Source organism: Lathyrus oleraceus, chromosome 2 (assembly GCF_024323335.1).
Source record: "Lathyrus oleraceus cultivar Zhongwan6 chromosome 2, CAAS_Psat_ZW6_1.0, whole genome shotgun sequence".
In the NCBI taxonomy this organism is placed as follows: Eukaryota; Viridiplantae; Streptophyta; class Magnoliopsida; order Fabales; family Fabaceae; genus Lathyrus; species Lathyrus oleraceus.
The window spans coordinates 23,321,051-23,333,793 of NC_066580.1; the positions used below are offsets into that span (position 1 = coordinate 23,321,051).

Genomic DNA, 12,743 nt, shown 5'->3' on the forward strand with positions numbered 1-12,743 from the left:
CTATTTATAGTATAGTATCCCAATAACATTCCTTCATCATGTTTAGGATCCAACTTGCGTCTTTGCTCTCGATAAGCAATGATGTAACATTTACTTCCAAAAACTTGAAATTACTTGACACTTGGCTTTCTTCCTTTCCATAGTTCATAGGGAGTAGATTTGGTTCCTGGTCGAATGGTCACACGATAGTGAATATGGCATGCAGTGGTCATAGTTTCTGCCCAAAAGTAACTAGATTTTTGGAATGAAACGTGAACCTAAACATTTCTTGAAGTTTCTGATTCTTACTTTCAACAATACCATTTTGGTGAGGAGTGATGTGGGATGAAAACTCATAAGATATACCTTCAAAAGAACAAAATTAAAAGAAATTAGAGTTCTCAAATCCCCTTCCATGATCATTATGGATTCAAATAATCTTACCAATTTCTTTCCCCTTCTCGCGCTGCAAGCATTGGCATATGCTTTAAAAAGTGGCAAAAAGTATATGTTGGTTGAAAACGTGTGATGTCACATGCAAGTACACATGTATGTTTTAAGTAGCAAGTGATAGAATAGTAAGAACGTTGAACCCACATGGAGTGGAAAATAACTTAGGTTGATTTTTGTAAAAACCATCTATTGTAAATGAGCATGAGCGGGACAAAAAATAGTTTATGGTTCTCACAGGTTCAAATTAGTAAAAAACAATGTCAAAACCTGTTTAAGGAAGTAAATGAATTAAAATATTAGAGCATAGTGGACAATGATCCATTAATATAACTTGTCATTTATGTGTACATGTTGTGTTGTGTCATGCCAAGAAAGGTCAACAAGTGATCTTGTGGTGTATGCCAATGCAGTTGAAGTTGAAAGGTCACACGGGGAAAAGGAAAGTTGTCAATGCAATCATGAGAAAAAGGAAAGTTGTTGAATGCATTAATTTTCTATTTTCCTCGTATTCTATCTCTTTATGGTTCTCCCTCTTTCTATCTTACTTCTTTTCTTCTTCCTCATTCCATTTCTTCTTCCTTTTCCTTTTTTGCTTCCTCCATTGTTCTCCTATTCTAATAATTTCTTCTTCTTCAATTATTATCATCTTTCTTCTTCAATCAATTTTTTCTTCAAATCAATTTGGATATCTAATGAGAAAAATATGAAGACCAGATCTATGTGTGAAATGCAAGATTTTAGTCATGGTAATTTTGCATTAATTTTGGTAATTTTGATTATGCTAAAGAAATTTTTGGACATATAGATGTGAAGTGTATTTATGGGATAATAATTGTAAAAGAGAAGGTCAAACCATACATGTTTTTAATTATAAAATTATTTACTCGTGTAATGTGACAATATTAGTATAATTTTCTTAATATTTTCTCTTCAATTTCACATCAGACTTTAGTGCATTACGTCAACCAAAGAAAACCCATGTGATAACAATGAAATTTTTATTATCCCTCCAAACTCTAAGAGATGATCCAATAATATTTTTTGATATTATATTATATTATATTTGCTATTTATAACCATCAATATATTATATTTATTTACTATTTATAACGACATTGCGTGACCCGTACAAACAGATTGTCTCTTATTAGTGTAATTATAAAACACATCAATTTTATATTCACGACAATAAATTGTTTTTGTTACGGAAATATAACAAACGTTGACTTACCTTCTTGCAATTTTATCACAATTCTTAGATTTGGGGTCACATCACATTACACTTACGACACACATATATTTTGAAATTTTGATCCTCTTAACAGAACAATTTTGTTGAATGAATATTGATTAAAGTATCAACCATAAACAAAATATCAAAAGATTATCAAAATACCTCTTGTAGTGTGTTTTAACTTTGATCACAAACGGTAGAAGATATCGTCGTCTCTACAAAGTCCACACAAGTGCAAAGTTGAAGGCAATACTTATCGTTTTCTGAGAATGACCAAAACTAAAACTAGGATCAGAGAGAAAAAAGCTTCTCTATCTATAGAGAGCTACTAAAACCCTAATACTCTTAATTTAGAATTTTCCAAAATATCCTCAATATTATTTATATTTAATTAAACTATTTTAGTTAAATAAAATAAAATAATTAAGTTAAATCATATTTAATTAAATTAACAGTCAATTCTCATTTATTTAATTAATTCGTATTTAATCAAATAAATTATATCTGTATTAATGTATTAAATAATTTAAATAATATTAACACATAATTAAATTATATCATATTTAATTTAATCTTCCATTCCAGTATCAGTACTATATGCGTGTGATCCTATAAGTTCTCGTAACGTTAACAATAATATTATATTACCTATTTAACATTATAAACAATGAGCGGTCTATAGCAACACATCACTACTATCCAAATGACAAAAATGTCATGTGGTCTGACATAACCTTTCTATGATAATGATCATGTGTACAATTACCTTTTTCCCCTTATATCTATATTGAACACAAGACATAGAATGTGTCACCCTGAGTATACTTGATAACAAAAAACAAGCTCAACATCTCATACTGATTTATTTGAGCACGACCATACTCTATCAATGGGCCATAGATATTAATCTCGTATACTATTATCTAGGTCACTCATGTCCCTCAACATGATTTGTGGAGTACCCGTCAACCATCTTTATGGTCATCCTGTTACGGACAACGTTTGATTGACAATAAAGTACTCGACTCCACATCTAGGATCTATAGTGGTTTCAGGTCGAAGGATGATATACACCATTATCACTATGAGAATAACTTATTACACTTAAATAACAAACTATGTAGTATTCTCATATCCATGTGAAGATTTGAAGGATGATATACACCATTATCACTATGAGAATAACTATGTATTAATCTTAATATTTATAATTATGTGAAGATTTGATATCTCATATCCATGACTCGTGAGATATGGTCATTAATCTACTCACATAATAATCTTTATGCATCACTGTTGTCATATGTGACTGTAAAACTTGATAACATATACTTTAAGAATAATGTCTTTATGTTTAATGAGATTTCACGATTAAGTCACACTTAATAGATCATTAAATGAACTATTTATTCTAAGGACTTTATTATGTCACATAATAAATACAATATATATATATATATATATATATATATATATATATATATATATATATATATATATATATATATATATATATATATATATTGTATGTATTAAGTGAGACTACTACGCATGGTTGTTGTTATCACCTTTTAATCAACTTCGTCAAATATCATTTGAGTATATAATGATTTAGACTTGATTTAGACTGGGCAAGTGACCTTGATGGTAGAGGATAAACATCTAGTTCATGTATATACTTTGATCCTAACCTTGTAGCATAGAGCTTGAATAAGCAACTATTTGTGGTTTGCTAAAGTACATAAGCAATATACTTCTCCCAAGCACACACGATTTCAGATTTTTTATGGATTTAATCACTTCTCACAGAACTTCATATAAATAGCTTCACTGCTATCTTTCTTTGTGATAATCTCAGTGCAATTTTGCTATCACATAATTCAGTTTTACATGCACGAACTAAACATTCACTTTGAGAAAAATCTACTTAGAGTTAGTTATACTAATTACAACTAATTATAGAAACGTGATTATAGTGTTAAGAAAGTTAGTTAGGGAGTGTAAATAATCTATGCTACTATATATAAGCTTAGCATTTTCTCTTGTAAATAATACAATGAAATATACATTGCATGAAGAGCACTCACTTTCTCTTATTCATGAGATTCATCTCATTACATTCATGCATACATGAATCCTCATCTAATATAAAATGTTTTTTTTTGACTAAAAACATTGAGAAATCATTCCAACACTACTAAAAATATTAATTTTAAAGAGGGAACAAGTTTGTCACTAATATATTAAAATTTCGTCACAAACTCTATTAGTGTCAGAATTTATGACGACTAAATATTTGTAACAAATTTACATGTCGCAAAATATTAGTGAGAAAATTTTTGTTCCGTCACAAATTATGATGGAAAAAAACGTCACAAAATAAATAATTCTATCACAAACTTCGTCACTAACAACATCTAACACATTTATAAGGGAATTTGTGACAGAAAAATTTGATAGGAATAAAATTCATATCAAAATCTCTCACTACATTTACTCTTATCTAGTTTGTGAGGGAATTTGCGAGAAATTTTTTATGATGGAATAATTTTGTCACAAACTTCCTCTATAATGTTCGCTCATACACAACTTATCATATATATGATTTTTCCACCTTAAATCCACCGTAATTAGTGAATGATTTAATTTTCTCACTAATTTTCGTCACTAAATTGCATTTTTTTAGTAGTGCAAAATATAACAATATTTTCTTTTATCATTAAATATTGACAAGAGGTGGAAAGAACAACAACAAAAACATTACAAGAACAGAAAAATAATTTGTTAAATGTTAGTATTAGAAAAACAACAACACAGAACCACGTAATTTTTCTGTCTTGCAATCCATCCAAAATAATGATGTTTAGGACTATAGAAAAATTATATGTGAGTTAGGTTTAAGGTAAAAATTAGTAAACAAATTCTTTTATAATTAAATATGAATATCATACCCCTCGATTATTAGAGTAATCGATATAATAAATTATTTAATAATTAAATAAATAAATAAAAGATATTCACCAATTTTGAAAAAATAAAAAAATAAACTATATTTTTTGAAATTCGAAGCATATACCGTAAATTAGTTTATCTTTTAATTATATACGTCCAAATGAAGAAATTGATAGCATTTTTTTAGATAAAATAATGGCGAGGAATTATACCCGATTTTTGTTGAGTAAGATAAAAACATTGTAATACTGACAATCAAATGAAGACAAAAACATTTCAATCTCATTTCACGAAGTGGTCATCCCATCCAGCAAAGCCATGACATCACTCCAAGATTCCTCTTAGTATGACTAAGACAAACTACATCAAACACCATCGAACAATCCAAAACATACCTCTTTTTTGGAATTACAACTCAACTTTAAACACTGCTAAAGTTCAGTAGTGCTGCATGCACTCTAAATTTTTTATTTATTTATCTATCAGTGTCTATTGTGTATCAAGAAGTGAAAATTCAAGATGAAGAAAGCACAAGTGGTGATCATCCCTCATCCTGGTTTGAGCCACCTAGTTTCAACTCTTGAGTTTGCTAAGCTTCTAATCAACCGTGATAACCGTCTTCGAATAACCGTCTTAGTTATGAAATTCCCGAACAACACTGAACCCGATGCCAACATTGAATCTCTTCCCATCTCAGATTCACTTCATCTCATCAACCTTCCAGAAGTTTCACTTCCTCCAAACATTGATCGACGTTCCGCCGTCGTTCACGCTCTCCTCGAAGCTCAAAAACCAAACATCAAACAAGCCGTCTCTAACCTCACCGCCGAAGAAGACCAACATGGACCCCTCGCCGCTTTTATCGTCGACATGTTCGGCACTACCATGGTTGATATTGCTAAAGAATATTCTGTCCCTGCGCTCGTATTCTTCACTTCCGGCGTTGCTTTCCTTGGTTTGATGTTTCATCTTCACACTCTTTTCGAAAGAGACAACGGCGATTTGACTCGGTTTCTGCAGCAGAACGAGTTGGCCATCCCGGGTTTCAACAACCTGGTTCCTTCATACTCGTTGCCCAGTTTTGTGCTGGATAAGGAATGGGAGTCGTTTTTCATAAACTATGCAAGTGGCCTCAAGAAACCAAATGGCTTTATAGTAAATTCATTTGAAGAGCTTGAATCACATGCAGTTCACTCTTTTTTCTCTCATCCTGATCTAGCAGGCTTACCAACTATATATCCTGTGGGACCCTTATTAAACCCTTACCTCAAAACAGATAAAGTCGTTGGATCCGAGGATATCATCAAGTGGCTTGATGATCAACCTTCTTCCTCGGTAGTTTTTCTCTGCTTCGGGAGCATGGGTTCTTTCGACGAGGAGCAGGTTAAGGAGATAGCACATGCTATTGAAAATAGTGGTGTTCGCTTCGTCTGGTCTCTGCGTAAACTCTCACCGAAAGGCTTTAGGCACCCGCCGTCAAATTATTCACTTTCAGAATTGGAATTGCTTTTACCCGAAGGATTTTTAGACCGGACTGCTGAAACAGGAAAGGTTGTTGGTTGGATCCCACAGGCTCAGATACTTGCCCACCAAGCTATAGGAGGATTTGTTTCGCACTGTGGTTGGAATTCCATACTGGAGAGCATATATTTTGGTGTGCCTATTGCCGCGTGGCCTCTTTATGCGGAACAACAGACAAATGCTTTTGAATTGGTGTGTGATTTGAAGATGGCTGTGGAGGTTGCATTGGACTATAGGGTGGACTTTTATGGCGAGCGTAACTATCTTTTAACTGCAGATAAGATTGAGAGAGGAATAAAGAGTGTGTTGGATAAGAATGGAGAAGTAAGGAAGAAAGTAAAAGAAATAAGTGAAAAAAGTAAGAAGACTTTGTTAGAAGAAGGAGGATCTTCCTACAATTATGTAGGCAATTTGATTGATTTTATTATGAATCAGGTAAGAGATTAAATTGTTCTAGAACCCTTGTAGGAGTCATGTGAATGTGATATAAGTTTAATTCTCAACATAAATAATGCTCTGTTTTTGGTTTGAGAATTTTTCTGTTTTGTATTACTTTAGTCTTATAAATGAAATTTAGAAGTCCCATAATAATGACAAAAAGTTGCTACAAGATGAACAATGGATGAGAAACTGAGACTATCATAAGACCAAGATATAATTGTGACAATCTTACTATCCCGATTCGCTACTGTGCAATGTAACCCTATATAAAACAAAACACATTTGAAATCAAGTGGTCCTACAGTGTTATTTTCCAAACATTATCAGAAAATTAAGTTATAAAATGAACTAAAAATATATTAAGTCTTTAGCACAAATTTGAAACTAGTTATAGATGTTGCCAATCGGGCAAGAATATGAGCTACTTGATTGGCTTATCATAAATTAAATTTTACACAAGTTTATAGAAAGGAAGAAAATAAACACTCACAATCAATAAACTCAGTTATTGTTTGTAGCGGGGTATTCATTACCATTAGAGATATTAATTAAATCTAAGGTAAATCATACAAGTCGAGTCGTCACCGCACTTCTATTTATCCAAAGGAATGGTTAGAAAGCGAACAAAAACTTAAAAGTTTTATCGAATCAAAAACCAGTAAAAATGTCAGAGATCTGGGTAAGGGGGTTGGTTATGCAATGGGAAGGTATTAGGCACCCAAAACATCCTAGGTATTCCTAAGGAGCCCTTTTCATATTGGTTGTAAGGTTGATATTTTGTGAAATTTGTTTGTGCAAACATGATTGAAGAGATGAGAAGAGAATATACAAGTTATTTACATTTTGTGTTTGGATGGATAAACCCATTGCCTACGTACCATCTTTAAAAAAAGATTAGGATCAAAACCTCGTAGTTCGGGGTAAAAATCTCAAAATGAGTTGGTGAATTGATTGGTCCAAAAGCCTTAAGGTCTTTTGTTATCCAAGGGAGAAAACTCAATCTAAAATCACAAATCCACCATGTGAGGATAACTTCAACATGCTAGTGAGGGGTTAACCCTATAATAAGCATGGAAGACTCATTGTCTATCACTAAGGATACAGGTGAGTATTACATCTACCTCAAGGATAACTCAAACCTAATAGCTAAAGGTTATGGAAAAATTTGATGAAGAAGGTGGCCATTGAAACCACAAAAAGACATTTGAATGGGTTGTATTTACCAATGAAAAGTATTTACAAAATGGTCAAAGTTGACTTAGAAGTTCAATTCAAAATAAGTGTTATGAAAAGAAAGTTTGAAAATCAAAAGCATAAGGCTTAGGTTTCTAATGTTTGAAAACAATTGTTAAATGTTTGCACAAAAGTTTTGGCTAGGGTTAGAGTGGAGAGAAGAAGAAGAAAGGCTAAAGTCCTAAGCATACAAGAGGTAAGGGATAAAGAATAAGACCACAATGTGTCGCAACGCGAAAAACAATCGGCGGGAAAAGACAAACAAACAGAGCCGCCACCGTGCGTTATTTATCCCAAAGGAGGGAAAGGAAACGCTCGAAGTAAACCTGGAAAGGAAATGGTCTTACTACCGGAGATTGCAAGGATCGGGAGTCGGTTACGCAAGGGGAAGGTATTAGCACCCCTCACGTCCGTCGTACTCGACGGGATCCACGCTCAAAAGAATAGAATAAGGTTGCTAAATAACTGCTCAAAAAGAAAGCACACACACTGGAATAAAACACAGGTGGAAGAAGACGGAAGCGGACTCGGCAGGATGTCGTATCCTGGGCCTACGTAGTTTGTCAGAAACAAACATTAGAGTCGACGTAGTTCGGGGAAACGGGAAACGGGTTCGCTAGGATATCGCATCCTATGCCTACGTATCTCATCTGGAATGAGAATCAGAGCTACCGTAGTTCGGCTAACGCACGCCGAAACAAAACACAACACAAAGACGCTGAGACGTCAAAAGAAACACACAAACGGAAACGGAATGCCAATCAATGGGCTTACATCCAACTCCAGACAAACAAACCCGAACAGGAAACCAAATTCCAATCGCTGGACTTACATCAGACTCCAAACAAAACAAACAAACGCACACAGGAAACCGAATGCCAATCGCTGGACTTACATCAGACTCCAAACACACCACAAATAGGAAACCGAATACCAATCGTTGGGCTTACATCAGACTCCAAGCACACCACAAATAGGAAACGGAATGCCAATTGCTGGTCTTACATCCAACTCCTAACACACACAAAAAGGATATCAAACAGACAAGCTAATAGGGAGTCTGGAACTCGAGCCTAATAGCTGTCAAGCAAACACACACAAAAAAGAAAAGGTTGCCCGGAGAGATCTCGCACGATCTCCTGCCTACGTACCTCATCTGGTATGAGGATCAGGGCGACGTAGTTCCCCTAAACAGGGGAGAAACTTTCTCCTAACCAGAGACCAAGGGAATAACGGACTAAAAGGGAGACTGACTCGAGCCTAATAGTCATCATGCAAATTATAACCCTAGGTTGAGGTCTCTAACAAGAGTTTGACTCACACAGGAAGTGAGTCAACTCAAGTCTATCTCTACGTACGTTCAACTTCCTCGAAAGTTGATCATACGACTCCTACAGAAAGGAGATGAGAAGCAAAAGCAGATAAACATCAAAAGCAATCATCACACGCTATATGCAAACAAGCGGCTCATACAAGGCTGGGCTTTAGTCAAGGGGTCATATCAACCTCGACAAACAAGCCAACACTGGAAAGGGTGTCTGAGGCTCTTAACCACTGACATTGACCGTTAGGGTGAGCAGATGAAATGGAGATGAGGGTTAGACCTCACAGCTCTTAACCCGGGCCTGGGTGAGCTTGAATCAAAGAAGGTGTGGGAGTCCAGAATGAGGAACTCTATTCCACAATGACCGACTCTATATACAAGATTTTGGGTGTTTATTCAAAATGCATCAGCACGTAGTGCGAGCAAGATGAAAGACTCAACTGAATAGCAGGGGATGGATTGCACATCCCTTCTATCTGCCAATGCCTCTTCACTTAGGAGGTCTTTGAAGTACATGGCACAAATATAAACAATCACAAACATTGCCTCTTAAGGAGGGCTTTAGAGAGGTGTCTGCCAAAAGAAATGACAGGGCTTCCAGACTACATGGAGTTAGAATGGTTACCTAGGTGGTATGCCAACCACAAGCAAAGCAACTCAAGCAATGAGTTAAAGCGGCTAAAGTACCTGTAAGAAAGTCAAACCAGTCAATATTCACATTCAGACAACTCAAACAAACAGTCAACAGTGTTACAACCAATATGCACAATGCAAGCCAATCAACTCAACAACTCAAGTGAGTTCATCTCCAAGGAACCTACGATACAAAAAATGTTAGTGGACAAAGAATTTGCATCTCAAGGCATGAGATCAACATCAACCATTAGGACTATAAGCTTGATCCTGAAATGCAAAACTCAAAAGATGAGTATAAACCACTAGCACCAAGGCTAGGGTCAAAGACAAAGCAAAAAGTCAAAACATCAACCAATATTCAATATGAAGCATATTTATTCAAGTAAGAACATGTCCTAAAAAGGACCAATCCTAAATCAAATGGAAAAGTCATCAATTGCACAAGATAAGGCAAGAGGTACACAAGGTGATCACAATTGGACATGAAGAATCAAAATTCCATATTAAAACAGAAATGAATCAAACAATCATGAAATTTTTTATGTGATATCAACATGTCAAACACAAGCATCATGCATAAAATTGTAAACAGAAAAGCTCAATTGACCTAGAAATGAAAATGAACAAGTATGACATCAAATTGTGTGACACACATTGTCACACCATACAATCATGTGTCTAAAACAGAGATGAAAAATGAGAAAAATACACAACCAAGCCTCAAACATTAAGCAACATGTTGGGAATCAGCATACCAAATTTCAAATCAATTGGCCAATGTATGAGCATTTCACAAAAGAATTGGTACAACATGTCACATTTGCATACATGTCCAAAGAATCAGTCACATTTAAAATTCCAGAAATGATACAATCCAAAAATCCAAACCAAAAATTAATAGACATCTCAATGATCATGTGAAAAAAATGGCATTCAATTTGGATTAATTTTCAATTTGTTATGAATTTTACAAGTTGCATGAAAATATTATGAATAATGAAGAAATCACATGATGAAATGGAGGGAAATAGAAAAGGTTGATAGAATTTGAAATAATGCCAGAAGCTAGAATCGAAGTGAGTACGGCGCCTTGTCAAAACAACGTCGTTTTGACCAAGGCTGGAAATGAAAAAAGAAAAAAAGAAAACGCGCTCAGGAAGAATCGAAGCGAGGTAACGCTCGCTGGACTAAAACGGCGTCGTTTCAGAGCGCCGCCCCTAGGGTTTGCAGACGGCGAATGTATAGTGCCAGGCGGTGGTTTCCACCGTCTTCCTCATGAAGACGGTGGCTGCTACAGTGCTCACCAACATTTTTTTTTGCAGAATTTCATAAAAGTTATACCGTTGGAACCGTCTCGTTGTGTACATCAAGAATCTAACCTCCATTCATGCTAAAACTCAATAATCAAAGCGAATCGAACCAAAACATTTTTGCACTCAAAACTTTAAATCAACATAACTCAACCAAATCTTAACCAAATTTCATGAAATTTATATCAGCGTGATCAGCATGCAAGGATCTACAAGTCTATGTACATAAAATCAAGAATTATGAGCTTCGAATTTTCACCAACCTGGAACGGCAGTGATCAAAACAGTGTGTTCAAGGCCTCCAAAGTGTGTAGATCTCCTCCTTTGCTCTTGTTATGAAGCTTGATGTAGAAATGGATGCTTGCCACGACCTAGATCTTGCTTAATTTGCACTTGCCATTGATGTGTTCATATGCTTGACATGCTTCAAACCTTGCTCAATTTCCACAAAAAATGGATGAATCATGCTCCAAATGTCATGAGGATGATGGATCTATCAAGAAAATATGTGGTTGTGTGGAGAAAATTTGAATTCCAATGAGAGAGAAATTTGGAGGGAAAATGAGATTTAGATCTAGAATTTGTGATTATGAACAATTCTGTTATGATTTATCTTATATACCATGTGCTAATTACATTGTAATCATAATTAGACATGTACTAATCATAATTAAGGACATTTGGAGTGTTTTGCAAAAAATGAAAAATGAAGGTGCATGGCTAATTTTGGACGTGAACAGTAACATGCTAGCATCCAAATCCACTTAAAATCACCTAATGAACACAATGGGATTGGAATTAGGCTTGTAGCTTGCACCAATTTTAAATTCCCCAATTTCCCTCCAAAATGCATGTGAATGGACACATGATCATGTGATTAAATTTCATGCAATGCAATGCTTGAATTGGAAAATATAGGTCAAGACAAGAATTTTGCAAAAGGAGTGGCTTCATTTGGAGTTTTAGAGCAAAAGTTATGGCATTTTGAAGTTTCAAACACACTTTGCAATGATTTGATCATAATTCCTCAACCATTCATCAGAAATTCATGAAATAAGACTTTTTGGAAAGAGGAGAGAAAGATCTTCAACTTTCATGTTGGACAAAATTTCATTTGAAGCTTCCTTGATGATATAAAATTAAGTTGAATTTGAACCAAAATCTTTCCATTTTTGGAAACTTTCAATTACAGGTCACTTTCCATTTTTGGAAACTTTTGATCTGACCTTAAATTCTTCAAGATAAGTGTTTGTATTGACAAATGAACCTCTTTGGGACATGAATGAAGTGTCTCAGACCATCTCTCCACCTCCTAGCCCTCAGTTGACTTTCTGTTGACTTTTTTGGGGCCCAGATGACTTGAAAATGCACTGATGACTTTGAGCCTCTAACACTTGGCCAATTTGCTTCAAAATGAACCTTGGCTCATATAAGCTCAATAGAATGATCATGTGATCCCCCTCTCTATAGAATACCTCATCTCCTTGAAAATCACTGGTTGGAAGAAAAGTCATTGATTAGGGTTGACCAGACACTACGCCAAAAACTGGAATAGACAGCGCACCTTAGAGGGCGCTTTCTTAAAGAAGCGCACTCTAAAGTGAAGAGAAAAATAAGGAGGAATAGACAACGCACTTTAGAGGGCGCTTTTGAAACAAAG

General features: G+C 34.9%; 1 protein-coding gene across 1 annotated transcript; it reads left to right on the forward strand.

The window, feature by feature from the left end:
* The first annotated feature begins 4,897 nt into the window (after window positions 1–4,897).
* Window positions 4,898–6,673, forward strand: LOC127117797 (anthocyanidin 3-O-glucosyltransferase 6). The gene has a single exon (XM_051047904.1). The coding sequence runs from the start codon at window positions 5,138–5,140 to the stop codon at window positions 6,584–6,586; it is 1,449 nt and encodes a 482-aa protein (XP_050903861.1). The 5' UTR covers window positions 4,898–5,137; the 3' UTR covers window positions 6,587–6,673.
* Window positions 6,674–12,743: the final 6,070 nt, after the last annotated feature.

Bases quoted from the DNA above. Each gene is read 5' to 3' on its own strand.
- LOC127117797 (XM_051047904.1), top strand. From the start codon at position 5,138: ATGAAGAAAGCACAAGTGGTGATCATCCCTCATCCTGGTTTGAGCCAC.